Below are 20,093 nucleotides of genomic sequence, written 5' to 3'. Positions count from 1 at the left end.
TAGGTTTTTATAATAGATTTAAAAATTGGTAAAAAAAAATATAATGCAGCACATGTTGTTGTTCTGGAATTTTTTTAATATAAAACCCTCCTTTTCAGCATTCCCCTTTCAGTGGAATCACTTAGACACTTCCAGCTGGTGGCAGGGGATACAGCCATAATACAGCTTTCTCTGTCCCAGCTGTCTTTTTCATTACGTTAAATGCATTACGATGGCTGCACTGCTTTATAAAGGTTCAGGTACAGAAAGGTATAGAAAGAAAATATGCAAACATGCATTTTTGTAGTGCCTACCAGCTTCTACAAGATCTTTGGATTCTGAATGTGTTCCTGGCTCTGATCTAAGATATCCTTCCAGTCATTGGAACATTTGCTGAAAGGGCTTCTTAAGGTGCCTGAGGATATCACCTTTTACAAGGAATCGTCGTAAAGGATTTTTAGTGCATTATGGCTCATGCAGCCTCACAGCTAAAGAAAAACAGGGATTTAGAAATTGTTGCTGATGAAGAAAATGAGAAAAAAAGAAAACACAGGAAAAGATCCCGGGATCGGAAGAGAAAGGTATATAGATTTGTACCAAATTCTTACAAGCATTCCTTTGTTTCAGTTTTCTTACATTGCAAATGAGCTATCAGAGATCATTCTTGTATGTAACTTGGTAGCTGTGTGAATAATTGGTTAAGATTGTAAAATAACATTGCATACCAGAACTGTGGGGTTTGGAAAGCAATTGAATTTTTAATCGGCTGTTAGTTGATTGCAGTGATGATGCAGAAGGTGTGCACTCATTTCACATATAAATCAATCACAATACCATGATATGCAAGCATGGCTATAAGTGACTTTAAAATAGTGTATACCAGTAATGTGAAGGTTACATGTATAACACTGTCATGGGTTTAACTGATAGAATAAATAGTTTAGCCTATGAATACCTACTTACTGTGAATGTGTGTGAGGGCAGATTTTTCTTTGTGTTGGGACTATGTCACATGCTTGGCTCTTAAAACATCCATTTTGAGAATAATGTCACAGAATTGAGATGCTTTGTTGTTTTTCCTTTTTCCTAAAGGCAAATTACATGGAAAATCAAACCACAATAATTTGTTGTTAGCAACTTGATTTTGTTAGGTTAAAATGTGGTTGTGATCATAGAGCCTTGTTTTTCTCTGCTGTGTAATTATCCTGGATGCAGAAATCTATGGTACACTGAGAACTGAAAAATTCAGTACACTAGGTTGATGATTGTTGAATTAAGATTTGAATAGTGGTCTTTTTTATTTTTCTCAAGGTATAAAACAGAATAGCTGAGGATAGTGGCATGATGATAGATGATGTCCTTATGAGTTCTGTGTGGGTATGTCCTTAAAAATGACACTTTGTATACTAGTCCATTTAGATAAGGCCCTGTAGTGATTTCTTAGTCATTGGTTGCAATTAGTAAAAATTGCCCAAAAGCCCATGGTCTGAACACAGAAGTGTGGTTATATAGAATTTTTCTGTATGTTTGTGAAATTCCCTAAGGGATAGATAATCTTAGTGTGCTCTAAGCAGTCATGCATGTGCTTCTTGAAAGGCATGTAGATTTCCTTTAACATATGTGCAGCTTTTGGATGGATAACAGTCAACATTTTCCTGCCTTTTCCCCTTGTTTCTTCTGAAATGGCAGTGTTAAACTTCATGAGAAGCACTAAGAAACCCACTGTCTTCTGTTCTAGGGGACACATTAGAAGGCTGTTTTTAGATGGCTGCAGTGAGTGTACTGCAGCATATTAACTATAGATATCTTTTCCATTTAAATATACATGTAAAGGTCTCCTCAGTATTTTTTCTGGTACAAATGAAAGCACAAAATTAGGATATTGCCTTTGGGGCAGATTTCACATCAAAAATTGGTCTGAATATGTAACATTTTTTCCTGTCTGATTTTATGGTAATATGCAGGTCTGTAGCATTGTAGCTATCATTTTTCAGCTGAAAATGAACTCAACAATGCAAATTTAAAGGATCTGGCCTACCACCATGTATTTTCATTTGAGGTGTGAGTTAAAATGTATAGTATCACATTTAACTCTGTTCATAATTTAGAGAGCCAATATTATCTATAATAGGCTTAAGTTTAACAATAGCGCACCCAACCATATATATGCTGTCTTTGTCTTTGTGCTCATTCATATTTACTTATTGGCAAAATGTGGAAGAGATGTGGCAATAATAGCCTCTTGATTCAGAGATCTGAGACAATTGCTTTGTGGACAAAAATGCTTTACTGTTTATACAACACAATGCTGTAGAAGGGAAATCTCTTAGCAACCAGAGTGGGACCTGGATAAATATCAATCTATTTATTGTAAATGCATGGATTTTTCAGTATCTTGTTTCTTCATAGAATAGAACATAGAGGTTTCACACCAACGTTTTTTTTCCTATTATGCTGGAGGTTGGTGATCAATTTGGAATTCTTTCTTAGCAGTATTTTTAGGACTTGCAGATTCAAGACACACTACGTTTATTAGGAGAATGCAGAAAAAGCAGTAACCTTGTCACTGACTATAGAAAGTGGGAAAGAAAATTTGTACATGTGTAGGTGTATTAGTTTACTCACAAAAAGGACACCATTATGCCTATCATACACCAAGCATAAACTATTACTGTACATTCTAGTTGTTGTTTGTTGTTTTGTAGTTCTTGGGGAAGGGGGGGTATTTAGAATAACCATTATTTCCACTATAAGTTCTGAGTCACTTCTTTATGTACCTCTGCACCACCCACAAGCAAGCAATACTCAGGTTTTTTTATAGTCACATGATGTTGCACAACACTAACCCTTTACTTGAGCAATATATGCAAATATCCTCTAGGGACTTCAAATCGCATTAAAACACCAGTGAGTGCTAATATCCCTAGATAATTTATACAGTAAGGAGATTGAGGCATGAGATGGTTTGAAAGTCAGGCCTGTGAGAGCACAAAGTCTCTACAAACTGATGATGCCAAACCCCGTCATACTGATAGTCGTTTGTGTGTAATGTTAGGATTGTAATCTGAGGAAGAAATTTCACGGCTTTCTCAATTATTTGTCACTTTACCATGTACTAAAATTTCTGTCAAGATTTTCTCTAAAAACATACAGACAAATATCTTGTTAGGTGATATTCAGTTCGTTAAGTTGTAGGATCAAATCTTCAAAACTGTGTGTGCGTATTAGCACGTGTCTATTTTAAGCATGCAATGAAGACATAGTTGATTGCAGTGATGATACATAAGATGTGCACTCATTTCACATATAAATTAATCACATTACCATGATATGCAAGCATGGCTAAAGTGAGTTTAAAATTGTGTATAACAATAATGTGAAGGTTACATGTATAACACTATCATGGGTTTAACTGACAGAATGAAGACATTATAAGTGTGCATGCATGTGAATTCTCACTTGTATTTGCACACCTAAATTTATAGTATGCACTTATGAATATTGAGCTGTTAATTGTTTCTTATTCATGGCATAGCAAAATAAAGAAATGGTATCAGAAAATAAGAGAGATGCATCTGTTGACCGATATACATATTTTGCTGTTTACTCTGTTCAAATGTATTTTAAAATTGGGGAAAGATTCTGACTTTGGATGCATATGAAGTGTCCTTGCTTACTTGAGTGGGTGTAACCCAAGTGCATCAGGGCAAATTTTACCCTAACAAAAAAGATTGGAACACCTTTTAAGAATAACAGTTGATTTAATTATCTGACTGTTCTGCTTCTGACAAGGTTGCCCTAGGTCATGCACAATTTTGGCTATGAAAACTAGCATTGGTTTCCCATATGCCAGCATCTAGGAAGGATTTAAATGCTCTCTTCAGTGTCAGCCCTCAATAAAGGCAGAAGTCCCTTGTTTAATTATAATATATTTTAGAAGAAAAATGTAAGTCTAGGTGCATACTGAATATTTTGTTTTATACAATATTCAGTGAAGTGGAAGTGGTTTCCATTTGTGCATAATATTAAGCAGCTAGTTGGTTCTAGTGGATCTCATAATAGTGTGTTTATACTGAAGGCCCTAGTGCTGCCATTTGTGATACCTTAAAAACTGATGTTATCCCACCCTGCACGTTGTGGATTCCAATGTTACCCTGGCAATTTTACCATGAGTCTCATGATATCTGATGTTTACTTAAAGCCCAGCTCCTGGACATAAGGGAATCTCAGCTCTCATAAATATATATATTTTTTAAATGGTCTATATGAGAAAGTTGCACTGGTATAACCTAAGGTATACATTCAAATGAATGTAATTAAACTACTGCAAACCTCTGTGTGGACACTTAATTTCAGTGGAAGTGGCTTTTTTTGTTTAGCTTTAATCAGTTGGGAACAGGTTTAAGTAAAGCACTCTTAAACTGAAAAGAGTACCCTTGCAGGGATTTGCACTGGTTTAATTATATGAGTTTAAAAATCGATTTATATTAAACTGGTGCAACTTCCCCATGTAGACAAGACCTAAAGGTTGTGAAGAAAAGCTTGAAAAACAGCCTAAAGAGGCAAAAAATCACAAGGCTAATAAACATAATCAGAATTTTATTTTTTTTCAATCACTTGATTTTAAGATGATCTCATGATTTTCAGCATCTGACTTTTTATTTTTGTATGCTAAACAATCTGTTCCATCCTGTATTTAGCTGTGACGTTCTGAGTAAAAAGAACAGGAGTACTTGTGGCACCTTAGAGACTAACAAATTTATTTGAGCATAAGATTCCATGGGCTACAGCCCACTTCATCGGATGCATAGAACGGAACATATAGTAAGGAGATATATATAGACATACAGAGAACATGAAAAGGTGGCAGTTGCCCTACCAACTCTATTAATTAGCCTCTTAGAGTTGGTAGGGAAACTCCCACCTTTTCGTGTTCTTGTTATGTGTATATATATCTCCTTACTATATGTTCCGTTCTATGCATCCGATGAAGTGGGATGTAGCCCATGAAAGCTTACGCTCAAATACATTTGTTAGTCTCTAAGATGCCACAAGTACTCCTGTTCTTTTTGCGGATACAGACTAACACGGCTGCTACTCTGAATTCTGAGTAAGTTTCCCAGACCTGAAGAAGAGTTCTATGTAAGCTCGAAAGCTTGTCTTTCTCACCAACAGAAGTTGGTTCAATAAAAGATATTACCTCACTCACTTTGTGTCTCATTAATTTTGAACATCTGAGATTGACAATACTGGCATCCTCACATGTCAGGGTAAATAAAATCAATGTTGCAGCTCAAAATATGAAGCAGATCTGTGAATATAACCAATTGCCTTGTGGCAAAGAAAAAGTGAATCTAGAGTTTAGAGTCCAATCAAATTTGCATTGAAATCAATGTGTCATTCCATAGACTTCAGTGGACTATGGATCGTGCCCTTAATTTTGACCTCCACCTGTACCCAGGGAAACTGTGCCAGAGGCATGAAACAGGCCTTAGCAGGTAACTAAGAGGGCTACTGGGTTTCTAGGAACAGTTCTGTATTGGAGGTAACTCTGGAAGACATTGTGCCACCTTTTTAGAGGATACAACAAACACTCCCCTCACTGATTGGTGTAAAGGGGGCTTGACTAGTGTTCGTCCCCTTTTGGAGTGGCTAGCAGCACTGTTCTTGCCTGGCCCTTGTGTCCAGGTGAGTGTATGTTACTCAGTTTTGCCCATCTCCTTCACGGGCCATAAAAGGGAGGCCTCTTGGTGCCCTCCCATTGGGCCCTGATTCAGTAAAGTGCTTAAGCATGTGAGGATTCCTGTTGATTTCGCCTAGACTATTCATGTGCTTAAAGTTATGCAACCACAAAGCTGAGCACAACTGGGCTGTCAAAGGAAAACTTATTTTCATTTGTTTTCTCTTAACGTGTATGTATAAGTAATGCTGAATTCTTATTGTGTGGCTTTTGTTTTGTTTTTTTCCAATTCAGCTTATAAGAACAATTGCTCCACTCATGACAGCCCTTGAAAGAATGCACCATTGCTAGCTGCATTAATTAAGGTTGTCCTAGTCAATTTTAACTTCTACATCCATCTGCTAAACAAAGAAAATGAGTTTGTCCGGCTTTTGTGAATTTACATTCTTGGGCTCTACAAGTTTAAATCGTCCACTTCTTCCCCTTTCTCTCTTTTGCATCTCAACTCCTAGGCCCAATGCTTGTCTGAGTCACTGTGCACATGTGTTGATTGTTATATAAATAGTGGTCTCACATTGCACACAGTGTGTATGTACACATATACTATACATGTTGGCAATAGGGGGAAGTTTATGACCTGTGAAATAAATTATCTTCATGTTGTAGAAAGATTGTTATAATGACACTCTGGGCCAGATCATTGAGGCTATACTGATTTGACTTAGATGAGAATCTGTCCCCTTGTCTTTTCTTTTTTCCCCATGGAGAAATTTTTCCCCCATAAAACTTGGGTAACAAAATATTCTTTTAAGCAAAATTAAAACATGCTATAATTGAACAAGCATTGAAAAAAAATTGAAAATAAGTTTTGTATAACTTTTAAAGTGTCATGCCATGGGCCAAAATGTAAAGTACTGGTATTTTCATAGTATGAAATGACCTAAGTTTGAAGTTTTGGAGGATAATTGTGGCAGGGTGATGACTCACTGCTGCAGTGCCCCCTGCTGGTTGTCCAGGGAATGAGCTCTTTCCAGCCTCCAGAGTGCCCTCTGCAGGCCGGTGTCTCACCTGCTGCTTCCCAGACCCCGGTGCCCTTTGCCCAGGGGTTCTGCCCACTGCAGTACCCCCTCACTCTGGGTCTCCCCTCCCCTCCTATCCCCACCTTCCCTCAGTGGCTACTGCCAGTCTCCATTTAAACCCCGCTCATCGGGGCAGACGGCAGTCTGTTAACCACTCATCGGCAAGGGGGGTTAGACCAGCAGCTTCTACTTATCTCTGGGCTGCCCCTCTGCAGCCCCAGTACCCTTTGTGAGCCCTTAGCTCAGCCTGCAGCCTGGGGCTTTGCTAGGCTGGAGCTCCTCAGCTCTCTCTGCCCTTCCCCAACACTGCTCCGCCTTAGGTACCCTCCTCAACTTCCCAGGCAGCCAGGTCCTCTCTCTGAAGCTAGAGAGAGTGTCTCTCCTTTTAGCCTCTGGCTCTCAGCCCTCTTATAGGGCCAGCTGTGGCCTGATTGCGGCGTGGCCCCAGCTGTGGCTGCTTCCCCCAATCAGCCTGGCCTTTCCCCTGCCACAGCCCTCTCCCAGGGCTGTTTTAAGCCCTTCAGGGCAGGAGCGGGGTGACCACCCCGTTACAATAATACTTAGTCCTGCCATGAGTGCAGGAGACTGGACTAGATGATCACTCAAGGTTCCTTCCAGTCCTATGATTCTGTAAGCCAAATTCCTTTGGTGCAGTTTCCTTCATCCACTAAAGTTTATGTTGCTACAACCCTTAGAAATTGTTCAATAACAGAACTGATCAAACCTTTTGTTAAAGAGTAGCAGCTGTGAAATTTACAGATTTTAAAATGAGCTGAAGAGCCAGTTTTACTATTAAGTGGTGATGAGTGTGACTTGTGAATGGAGAAAACAATAATAATGACTGTATTCTCTGGGTGGCACAGATTGTTACCTCAGTTTTGAGATGAGAATGATATGGATGTATTTTAAGATACTTTTGAAGTGAACGGTGAATTGCACCAGGTGGGGTGTGAAAATCTGGTACAGTGTCCATGAACCATGCTGTGGTTGGCAATTAAATAAGGGGTACAAAAGAAAATAGAGAGCTAGTTGGGGTGGTTCCTAAGTGCTACAATGATACAAATATGTAATAATACAATCAAGTGTGAATTATAAGGTCAGTAGCAAGATTGTGAAGTGCTCTGCGATCTACTGATGAAAAGTGGTTTTGTATTGGTTTTTTTTTCTTTTTTTTTTAATTAAACTTAAACCCACACATAGATACATAAGGCCTAATTCTTCCAAATGCAAACACCACATTGATTTAAATGGGAATTCTGATAAAAAAGGGCTGGATTCATCATTGTCCTGCACCTGGTACATTTACACCAGTGCAAGGTGTGTGTAAAGCACTGTCTTTCTGATTTAGGAGTATAGTCCTGGTGTAAATCACTACACTTTGTCCAATTATGTTGTACTGGTCCAAAAGATCCAGATCAGGCTTAGAATGCCCCCAAGGTTCGTGATCTATTGGATGTTGCAGAAATTCCCCAGAATAATGCTTAGTATATAGACTTAGATGTTTGTGAGTTTTCTTGAGTTGTGAGCAAGACTTTGAGAACAACATGAAGAAATTCTCACTGACACACAATCATTTTTGTGGGATTCCAAAATAGTTATCTACAATTTTTTTTGGTGTTTGCATAGTTTTTTCTGCAATGTAATTGTTTTAGAGGTCTAAGCTTTGTGCTTGAAACATCTAGGTTTCCTAGAACCACACACTGAAATCCTGCTTAAAGGTAAGTCAGCATTCCATCCATCCAAGAGAAAGAAATTGAATTAGACCCAGTTTACTGTGTGTTGATCTTTTGGATGAGACCTTAAAAAAAGGCCTGCTTTTCATAGATGTTGAGCATCAGTAACACCTATTGACTTCAGTTGGAGTCATGGGTGTTCAATAATCATGAAAATCATGGCAAATTCTGTAAATCTTTCTAATGCATAAAACTGCCAATCAATGTTTTGGAAGGTGGCTAGTTGCTAATCTCCAGATTGCTCACTACATTTATCCTGTATAGATAGCTTGAAATCACTTTGTGTTTTGAAATGAAATGTGCATAAATGAATGTAAAGAGTAATAATATATTATTTTGGTATTTTATTAATTCAAATGAAAAATAATATAGTCAGATGAAAAACTCTTTTTGTTGGAAGCTCTTTTTGATGCTTAAAGAGAAAATGTTTGCTGACATGCATTTATAAAAATCCACAGTTTTGCCAAGTAAGATGAAGTTCACCAATTTTGCTTTAGAAACCAGTGTTTGTAACCCCTGTTTATAGCAGATACTGTAAAATTTCACACCAAATAAATTCACATAAAAATATCTGGTTCTGCATATACAAAATATCTGCCAAACATAATTTAATAGTGTCACATATTTCTAGCATGCACTTGTTGCACTCAGGGAGACCCTTGAGTTCATAGAGATGTACATGAGCACCTAAATAATTGCTATTCAGTGCCTTGAGTAACTCTTTATTTTTGCCCTTGTCATTGTATGAAGATACAGTATATATTGTACCACCTGACACAGTATATTCCATCGTAGACTCAAAGGAATCTTTGGAAATCATTTTGAGAGCTATTTCAATACCATTCTAATTTTGTCTGTTTTACATTATTTAATTTATTTTAGCTAAATGTTGTGCTGTTCTTCCAATACTTTTATTCAAATGTATTTAGTTTATTTGGATGTAGAAAGATACAATTGTATTAATTGTTATACCTTAATGGTTATGTATCAAATTTGAATCTTATTTTTAGTATTTAAAATTATTTTTAATCCTTAATTGAAAATTACCCCATAAGTAAAGAGAGATGGCCAAGGTAGAAAGGATTTGTTTAAAATTGGTACCCAGTGCTCACAGATAGTTCCTCAAAGCTAATTTCAACTGCAGTCAAATCAAGATTCTCTGAGCCAGATTCTGATACCTTAACTCAATGTAGTGTATACCTTACTCTGTAGCTATCCCATTGAAACTAATGGAATTACTCACAGAAGAAGGTACTACTCACTGAGTAATGGTATCTGAATCTGGCCCTCTATTATACTTTGTTTAGTCATGGAAACAACAATGTATCATTTACACTATAGGATCCCTGGTTATTTTAGTACTCTATGGTAAGCATATGAATTGTGATGCCACAGTGGACAAGATAGCTATTGTTTGTGTGATACTGAGTTCTCCATTTTTAAAAAGATCTAAAATTCACTTTATATCCCCTGCTCCTGCAAATCTCTTGGTCATTTTGAACTGGCCCTTTGAGACAGCAAAAGGGCAGAGGGGAAATGGAAAGGGGAGTGATTATAAATAGGTGTGAGAAAGAGTATGAAGATTCCAAAACACTCTCTCATGGCTACGGTACTGTGGATTTAAAAGCTACATTTAGAACCTTTGTGATGCTTCAAAAATGCCCCCAGGAACTTGCCAGCAGCCATTCCCAATACAGGCTGCCTATCACCTTGAGCTCATGGAAGACTCTCATTCAGTAGTATTATGTCTTCTCTAGGCCTGCCACTATGGAGACAGGGATGCTCTTATGCAAATCTTATGTTTCATCCAGTAGGGGCCAGTAGTGTGCATGAAGCCTAATATGATAGTCAGAAGAAGTGTGCGTCATCCTTTGCATGAAATAAAAACATGAGGGACTCGCAGATGCCATGTACTAGTCCATTGAAATCCATGAAAAGACACAGATTTACTCATACTGAACATGACCTTGCTCTTAAACATGCAATCCTCTATTTGAGGTTTGTAAATTCTGACAATCCCAGAGGTGGTAATTTATGCTGCTTATTGGATGGAAAACCTCAGGTCAGTAATTCATATTTTAGTCACATATACCACCTTTGTTTATTCTAACATCACTTAAGCATATGTATGTAAATAGAGGATAGGTATAATATATCTATCCTTCAGATGCTGTATGGAAATTCTGAGCACAGTGGAAAGGAAGCACCATCAGGTTGTGCTTTTAATGAAGTGTGTTCTTCCTCTTCTAAGCACTGTTTGGATACTGTAAATCCTTTGCTATTGGGAGGTCTTTAGGCCCTCCTCAATGCCCTTTCTATGTGCCCTCCACATTTAACTTAAATTTCATTAGGTATCTGAGCTGAGCTGGAGTGACAGAGTGGAAAGGGGTGTCAGAAATGAGGAGGCATTGTGAATGCTGAATTTTGACTGCAGCCAAAGGATTTCTATCAGCCAAAGTACAGGAATTTGCATAATTATATTTTAAAAATATGTTTACAGTGATCATGCAAATCCCTGCACTCTGATAGGATGATGGCAAGTAGTAGTTCAGGGATTGGCATACTTTGCGGAATGATGCACATTTGTGGGCAATTAAGTGCATGGCATCCCTACCTTTGGATTGACCAAAAGTTCCATTTTGATATAGTCATCCATAACTTGAAAAAGTAAAGGGTTTATAGACCATAACATCCACATGCTACAAATTCATGCTTTGCGCTTATATGGTAATATTTTTACTATAGATAAAGGGTCGGCTTTCATGGAGTTGGTTATGACTCCCTGATTGTCTGTCCTGCACAGTTTCAGCTGTGGCCCTGACTTAGGCTGCTCTAACTTTCTCCAGGTAGCAACTGTCTTCAACTCTCTGAAGAGAGTTGGCAGAGTTTATTGGTGTTCCAGCCACACACCAGCACACCACTTGTGCCAGGACTGGGATGATAGTATTGTTGGAATTGGCTATGCTGGCTTTATCTCAATGGACATTGCACTCCCTTTGCCTCCTTGGGAAAGCTGTCGACTAGCCAAATGCAGCTAGCGTCTGGCCCATTGTGCTGCCAGAGCTGGATCATGAGAAAGAATCTGGCCCCAAAACTTCAATACTTTCCATTTCATGGATCTCAGTGGGTGGTGGATTTAGATATACAGAATAGTCTGTTTCTTCATTAATGTCATTTACGCTGTGATTTTCTCTTTTATTTCTGTCACTGATTGGTTCCTAAAGATACCTTGAATCTGTCTGTTTTTTAAATCAAAATGATTTCAAAGAGTATGTCATAAAATAGAAGAGATCAAAAAGTTTAGATGAGTTTTTTCAAACTTCATCCGTTTTCCCCTTTGAAGTTATTTAAATGACAAATAACAAGAACAAAAATTTCTAAGACTGAATTTCATTTTGAGTTCACAAAATCATGAACATCAAAAAACAAGTTACTGCAATTTTTGATGTCAGCCTTACAGTTCAGGTTCAGTCTAGTTTCTCTGCATTGTCTGTATAACAAATGAACGTTCAAGAGTTTTTCTCCTTACAGACAGCATTAAAACTACATCGTGCACTATGCTGCACCCCCTGTTATATTTAACAAACGGCTTACTTTTAATGGATTTTTTGGTGGTAGGAGCGGTGGTGGCTAGAGATTCGGGATATAGAAATTCACTTTATTCAGCATGTTGATTCACTCTGAGACACTTTTTAACCTCAGGACACTGGCTAGCTGTATGTCACTGACCACCTTCAGGTAACACAAACATTCTCAGTTAACTTGGCAGTCATCCCTCTAACAATGTGTCTCTTTCATTGTACCCATACTTATCTCATTTTAATGAAGATTTCTGAGGCCCTCGGAGAACCTTCTGTCAAACAGAAGCTGTTCTATATGTAGCAGACCCAGGTGTAGTCTTGCTACTGACTGAGGTCAAATTATAATGGCCTAATATCAACGGAGGGAGTCCATGGATATCACTGAGCTGATTGTGGCCTATTGTGTATAATTTGTAAGTCATTCATTGATTGTAATACTAAGACCCTTTGAATTATTTTATAGCTTAAGGTATGTTTTATACATAGACATGTTTATCCATCTGTTTTATACCCCACATTGTCTGCCTTTTATTTGTTTATTTATAGCCTTATCACCTCTCCCACTGGGCACTAATATGACTATTTCTGTAGCTTTAGTGACATCCCAGTCATCAGTCAGTAAGATAATGTTTAATGTTTCAGAACATTTGACATGTCCTTCTTTCTGTGCTCTTGATGCCCAGGTGTAATAAATCTGAGGATTTGTGTGGTAATGCAAGTAATCATATATTCATTCCTGGTGTAGAAGGTGACATTTCTCTTCCTAGGTTGTAGGAAAGTTGATGGGGAAAGTATCTAAAACTACATTTCTGCCTAGACCAGGGGTAGGCAACCTATGGTACGGGTGCCAAAGGCAGCACTTGAGCTGATTTTCAGTGGCACTCACACTGCCCGGGTCCTGGCCACCGGTCCGGGGGGCTCTGCATTTTAATTTAATTTTAAATGAAGCTTCTTAAATATTTTAAAAACCTTATTTACTTTACATACAACAATATTTTCGTTATATATTATAGACTTATAGAAAGAGACCTTCTAAAATGTTAAAATGTATTACTGGCTGTAAGCATCCGGTGTGGGGGCTCGGCCGTCTCAGGTGCGGCCGGGAGCCAGGCCGCGTCACTACACGGCCTAAATCCGCAAGTCAGTCTCCGAAGGTCCACGGGCTCAGACCCTCAGGCAGGGGCTGAGCAAAAACAAACAGAGTCAGTAGATTAGGCCCCAAGCCCTCAGTCAGGGCGGGGCAACCAACAGCAGTTCTAGGCTCAGACCCTCAGGCAGGGGCTGAGCAAACAGAGTCAGTGGTTTAAGCCCCAAGCCCTCAGTCAGGGCGGGGCAACCAACAGCAGTTCTAGGCTCAGACCCTCAGGCAGGGGCTGAGCACACAGAGTCAGTGGTTTAAGCCCCAAGCCCTCAGTCAGGGCGGGGCAGCAAAACAGCAGTTCTAGCTCAGACCCTCAGGCAGGGGCTGAGCAAACAGAGTCAGTGGTTTAAGCCCCAAGCCCTCAGGGCGGGGCAACCAACAGCAGTTCTAGGCTCAGATCCTTGGCAGGGGCTGAGCACAGAGTCAGTAATGTAGGCCCAGGCCCTCAATCAGGGCGGGGCAGCAAAACAGCAGTTCTAGGCTCAGACCCTCAGGCAGGGGCTGAGCACACAGAGTCAGTAAAGCCCTAGCCCTAGTTAGGGCGGGGCAATAAGCAGTAGTTCAAGGGGCTCAGCTCCTTAAGCAGGAGCTGAGCAAACAACAATAGTTCAGGGCTCAGATCCTTAAGCAGGAGCTGAGCAAACAACAATAGTTCAGGGCTCAGGTCCTCGAAGCAGGAGCTGAGCAGCAATAATAGTTCAGGGCTCAGGTCCTCGAAGCAGGAGCTGAGCAGCAACAATAGGTGAGTCCAGACTTCTGGGTCTGAGCTTTGATGTGAGGGGGAGACTGCCTGTGAGGGGGTGGCAGGGGGGGACACAGGCCCACCCACTCCACTGTGTCCCAGCCCGGGGCCCTAACAGCAGCAGTCTGCTGCTGTGTCGGTGGGGTCCTGACCGCAACACACCGACATCGGCTCGAAATCTGCAGTAGCCAGACTGGAGTCAGCTACCCCCAGGCTACTTCCCATCTCCCCCTCCATGGGTACCTGCTCATCGCTGGTGTCCGCAGCGGGGTCCCATACCATGGGCTCCTCGTCGTGCTGAGGACTGGCTAGGTCGGGCTGCTCCTCAGGACATGGGTCGGGGGGATGCTCGGGCAGCTCCTCGGGGTACCAGGCTCGGGGCAGGCTCGGCCAGTTCTCCTCCGGATACCGGGCTCGGGGCAGGCTCGGCCAGTTCTCCTCAGGGTACCGAGCTCGGGGAAGGCTCGGCCAGTCCTCCTCAGGGTACCGGGCTCGGGGAAGGCTCGGCCAGCCTTCTTCAGGGTACCGGGCTTGGGGCAGGCTCGGTCCAGCAGGAGCTCAGTCAGGAGCGTCTGTCCTCTCCGGCCACCGGGCTGCAACTGAGCGCTGGGCCGGGGCTTTTATACTTCCTGTCCCGCCCCTTGACTTCCGGGGGGCGGGGACAGGCAGCAATGGCTCCGCCCACTGTGGCGGCTGTTCTGGCTCCTCCCTCTCAGGTGCAGCCGGGAGCCAGACCACCTCACTACACTGGCACACAAAACCTTAAATTTGAATGAATAAATGAAGACTCGGCACACCGCTTCTGAAAGGTTGCCGACCCCTGGGCTAGACCATGCAGCACAGAGAAGTTCCAGTACACCGGAGTGAACCCCATATACGAGGGGAGGAATACAGGCACCAGCCAGCTTATGGCTCTCCAAACTAAGGCTATGCCTACAATACAACCCTGTTAGGTCGCCGGTGTAGCCGCTCTTTGCTGGCGGGAGAGAGCCAGCATAATGAATTTACCCCCAATGAGCAGCATTAGCTATGTCAGCAGGAGATCCTCTGTCCACACTACCACTTTCATCGGTAAAACTTATGTCGGTCAGGGGGTGTTTTTCATACCCCTGAGCAATAGAAGTTTTATTGACAAAAATGGTTGGGTAGACAAAGCCTAAGATAAGTGTGTGCATGTGCATGTGTAAGTAAATACAGCATTTTGCTGTACTACTGAGTAAACATCCCTCAGAATAGCCTTTTTGGCCAGGCTGCGTAGGTAAAGTGTTCTGGAGAACCACTGTGGGCCAACAAAGGTTGCTCTCTCCTGGATAGGACTCTGGAAAGTTAAAATATCCCTTGTTTGGATATTGGCATATGCCTTCAAAATACCAATGAAGTGAAGTGGGGGGAAAAGACTTCCCTTTATATATTTTACCACCTAAGCAAAGAAAACATCTTCAAGGAGAATCCATGAATGCATTGAAAACCTGAAGTCCTAGTTTTTCCCATCACTTGATTTAATTTGAAACCACCAGCACTTTGAAGCTGTTACACATCAAAATTCTGATAACTAAAGACTGCTGTTTTTCTACTAGTCTGAAAAGATTAAAAGGCTGTTGAGAGGAAAACATCTCTTATGACAGTGGGAACACAATCAAAGAATCTAAGTAGGACACCCTGACGAGCAACTAGTGCTTTCTATAATTATTGTGTTCTTCCTTTTTCTGTCCATATTCTTCTTAGTTGCAAAATGCCTGGTTACAAGAAAAAAGGACATCATAAATGTCTACCACACTGTGTGCAGTGCTGGTATAATAATATGAAAATAGGGGGGAAACAATATCTAGCAACAAACTGGGAGTCAGGAGTTCTGTTCTGGACTCTCCATGGCTTGATCTTTGGCAAGTTACTTAACCTCTGTTTCTTATCTGTAAAATAGGGATAAGACTTGCATATTTTAGGATCAAGACAGGTGCAAAGTATTACTTTCTTGTTATATTTGTAAAATATATATTAGGCAGTAAATAGTTTATGTTCCATTCTTAGTTTTACTATGTTATTACTATAAAAGAATTCATGTACATAATTTATACATTCTGTTATGTAACTGTTCAGTGCTTCTCTAGTACATTTAGATGTGATCTGTTGACCACATCTACCTTGCTTAGTAACATTTTGCTGGCATGTTGCCCTAGTGCAGGTGGAAATAAAGTGGTGTGGTGGTGGTCTTAATTTATGTTTATTTTATTAAATTAAAAGAGCTTGCATGCTATCAACTGTAATTATAGCATTGTGTATTAAGAGTACATACAGTTTGCTTTTGTTGAGACTCATTATCTGAGTTTGGTGTAACTAGCCAATGGATAAAGGCTGTTTTGAAGATAGGTGTTCATATTATTTAAACTTCGGGGGAAACCAAATAGGAATATTCAGAATTGTAAAAGAGTTTTTAAATTAAATGCTTTAAAATTATTTCTATTGATCTAACTTACAAAATTTGAGCTATAATTAGTAATATGGTCAGCTGCCTGGCATCTGAATTGCATGCATTTGACAGCTAAATGCACAACAGTTCATAATCATTTTGTACATATCAAATTGTTGACCTATATGTCTGTTATACTTCTTGAAGCTAAACTCTTGGAATTCTGGTCGAATCTCCCATTTCTTAGGTCCAGTTAGAAGAACCACTGAACAGATACAATAAATTGAGTTTGAAAGGCCACATGCACAATCTGCCTTGGGTAAAAAACCCAGAGATGCTGTAACCAAACAAGCTTTGCATTAGAGCTATTCAAATGTTACAGTCAATATCAAATAGCCACATGCATCCAAAAGAGCTGCTCACCCCTCCCCTTTCACCTCAGATCAAGAAAGCTAAAAGCATAATCAAAGCTGGCAATGTTTTTTTAAGTATCAGAGGGGTAGCCGTGTTAGTCTGGATCTGTAAAAGCAGCAAAGAGTCCTGTGGCACCTTATAGACTAACAGACGTTTTGGAGCATGAGCTTTCGTGGGTGAATACCCACTTCGTCGGATGCATTTACCCACGAAAGCTCATGCTCCAAAATGTCTGTTAGTCTATAAGGTGCCACAGGACTCTTTAATGTTTTTTTAAAAAACTAATTTGAAAGAAGATAAGGATGATAGAAGTAAAGAAAACATTGGAAAGTGACTAGAAATTGAAATGTGAGCATTGACCAAAGAACAGTTTTTAACATGTATTCAGACTAACTGGTCCCAAGTATGTTGTTTGTTTACTTGCAACTAGCTGCTTTGAAACTAACCCCAGATCATGATGGAGTTCTAATACTTTGGACAGACTCCGCTAGTAGTAATAAGGAGGCAAAAGGAGGGGAAATTGAAACAAAATTGAATATAAAATTCTCTATTTGCTAAAGGCCAGATCCAAAGTCCCACTGAAGTCAGTGAAATCCTGTCCCTAGTTGAGGTCAATGGCAAAACTCTCGGTCAGTTTTTCACCCTAGCACCGTGCATATAGCATTTTTGAAAGACGAAGAGGATATGATTCTATATTGGGGCTAAAGAGGATGGTTTTCTTCTCTTAAAATGTTAGCAGTATTGTTGAGGCAAATTACAATAGTGCTGCTGCTGGGCTTATGATTCTCTGATTGGATTGTTGCTGTGGGATTGCAGTTGTCCTCATTAACCCATCTTCCCTACGCAGAAGTCCTGGCCCGTAAGGCGAAGGGGCTTAGGCATTATACTCGAGGGGAAAATAAAGTCCTCAAGCTTTATATAGCAATGCAAGAGGGTTAATTGACTGAAGGACATCCAAGAGATTAAATCCTGATTAAGTCCTTAAAAAGATGAGACCTTGTATCCATTACCTGATTGCACAAGTTCATATGATCAACATATAACCTATTGGTTTGCTAATGACCGCATACAAGGAGCAAACTATAAACCTTCAGATCTCATCACTTAAAAGGTATTTCTGATCTAAGGTTAAACAAAACAACTCAAACATTATTAAAACAATAAAATAAAAATTGCCCTTTGAAGCTGTGTTGTGCTAAGGAATATATATTATTAGTAACTTTAACATTAAAAAAATAAAATTCACTTTGTAATGTACATTACTGTATATGTACACAGATTGAATATTGTCCAGTTACTTAGCAAATACAATATATGTGTCCTAGTTTTAAAAGAGAAATTTATGAACTCAAATTGTCTTTGTGGCCATCCTTCATTTCCTAGAAATAATCTGCTATCAAAGACAAGGAAAGGTGAGATTACAAAACAGAAGTAAATTAATGAGAAATGGTCAGATTCAAACTAAAGGCTGTCTAAAGATATAAATACATATTGAAGAAATGTACAAATGGGTATAAATAAAAAACAGTGACTCTTAGCCTGCTTGCAAAAGCCAGCTTTTAATTAGAGAGAAACCCTGTTTAAGAGAGTATTTTTAGCTAAGCTTTCAGTCTTTTGACAGGAATATTGAAATAGACTCTGTTTTTGACTGGAAATAATTGTGTATGAATTTCCTTTGTGCAAAACTCCTTTTTAAAAATTTCTTACAGAAGCTGCCATTGATTTTGCTTAGTGTGAGATCTGTCATTTTGTGTGTTTTATATTTAGGTTATAGTGATATCATTTTTCTTTGGATAATTTGATATTTCAAAAGAAAATATTACATATTAAAGCTTATTAAATTGAGGACTAACTTGATGCTTTATCTTGTTTTGTGGATAGTTAGGTATCATGTCTCCATGCATATAGTCCAGCTATGCTGTATATATTTGGGCAATTGTAGGTTTGAGCTCTATCTAGAGCTGTGGAAGATTAGGCTTAATGGATAACCTACCTTTGAATACCTCCTGCTAGTGAGATGTTAATGGCTACTCAGGAGAACTACTCCTGGCAGTAGAGGATAAGGTCAGAAATAATACACTGGGATCATATCAACCTCAGAATGACAGAATGGGCTTTACTTACTAATTTTTGCAACTTGCGAAACCAAAAATGTTTAACTTCTATCTAAGGGTAGAATCGGCAGGTAGTGTTCGATGTATTGGGGATCAATTTATCGTGTCTCGTCTGGACGCGATAAATTGATCCGTTAATCGACGCCCATACTCCACCTCAGCAGGAGGAGTAAGTGGAGTTGACAGGGGAGCCGCGGCAGTCGACTCACCGCCGTGAGGACGGCCAGGTAAGTCGAACTAAGATACTTGGACTTCAGCTACGCAAATAGTGTATCTGAAGTTGCATATCTTACTTCGACCCCGCCCCCCCCCAGTGTAGCTCAGGCCTAAATCATAGCAGGTGGATAGGCTGCTTTTTTTCTTTTCAGAATAAGAAAACTACAACTTCTCTTCTTCACAGTTGGATAGATTCTGGCAACCACTCACATTGAATAGCAGCTTTCTCCTCTAAAGTCAGTGGGACTTCTTGTGGATGAAAGTGTAAAGATATCAGCATACCACCCTTTAATTGTAACATACTGATGATATTTTAGGGGACTTTTTTGTTTGTTTGTTTGTTCTTAAATGGGTAAGTTAATTCAGTTAAAAAAGAAGCTGTGTTTGATTTTAAAATGATTTAAAGAGTCATTCCAAATGTATTATAAAAAGGATTGGATAATGGGCCAGATCTGGCTTCCTTACCTGAGTAATCCCATTGAATATAATGAGGCTGCTTATGTGAGTAACGTGAACTGTATTTGGCTCACTCTGCAGAATAAGAAGAATGCATCTATGCATTCACAAAGAAGAAATTTAAATCTTCATCAAAAAAAGCAAATTCCGTTGTATCAGACCAAGGAGACGACGTTCCTTGCTTGCATTTGAAAACGGCCTTACCACAAAATTGCATTAGTTGCTGCAGTTTAAAATTTTTGGAAGGGGGTGGGGAGTAGACAGACTGTCACATGTTGAAGACAGCCAGCAGATTCAATGTTTCTAATTTCCATAAAGGGAAATATTTCCACATTTTTTTAAAGTGTGGTTAATAAATGATACCACCTTGTGTGATGAGAAACCAAAATGAACAATGTTTAATACAATTTATTGTTTTGAGAATTACTGCTGTTTTTAAATTTGCTTTCAATGACAAAGATAGAAAAATGCATGCTGTTCTTTTTTCTACTACTCACTAAATTGCTAAGCACCCTGCCCAATATCTTTCTCTCTGTTGTCATGGCACTTGA

At 39.6% G+C, this 20,093-nt stretch overlaps 1 protein-coding gene across 1 annotated transcript in view; it reads left to right on the top strand.

Moving 5' to 3' along the window:
* The first annotated feature begins 446 nt into the window (after nt 1–446).
* The window catches only part of ANK3 (ankyrin 3), a 305,329-nt gene continuing 285,682 nt past the window's right edge, over nt 447–20,093 (top strand). Inside the window, exon 1 of the mRNA XM_045025319.1 lies at nt 447–560. Within this exon, the coding sequence (XP_044881254.1) occupies nt 447–560 (114 nt within the window). The remainder of the gene's footprint in view (nt 561–20,093) is intronic.

Source organism: Mauremys mutica, chromosome 7 (assembly GCF_020497125.1).
Source record: "Mauremys mutica isolate MM-2020 ecotype Southern chromosome 7, ASM2049712v1, whole genome shotgun sequence".
Classification (NCBI taxonomy): Eukaryota; Metazoa; Chordata; order Testudines; family Geoemydidae; genus Mauremys; species Mauremys mutica.
This window is presented reverse-complemented; position numbering and strand designations above follow the sequence as displayed.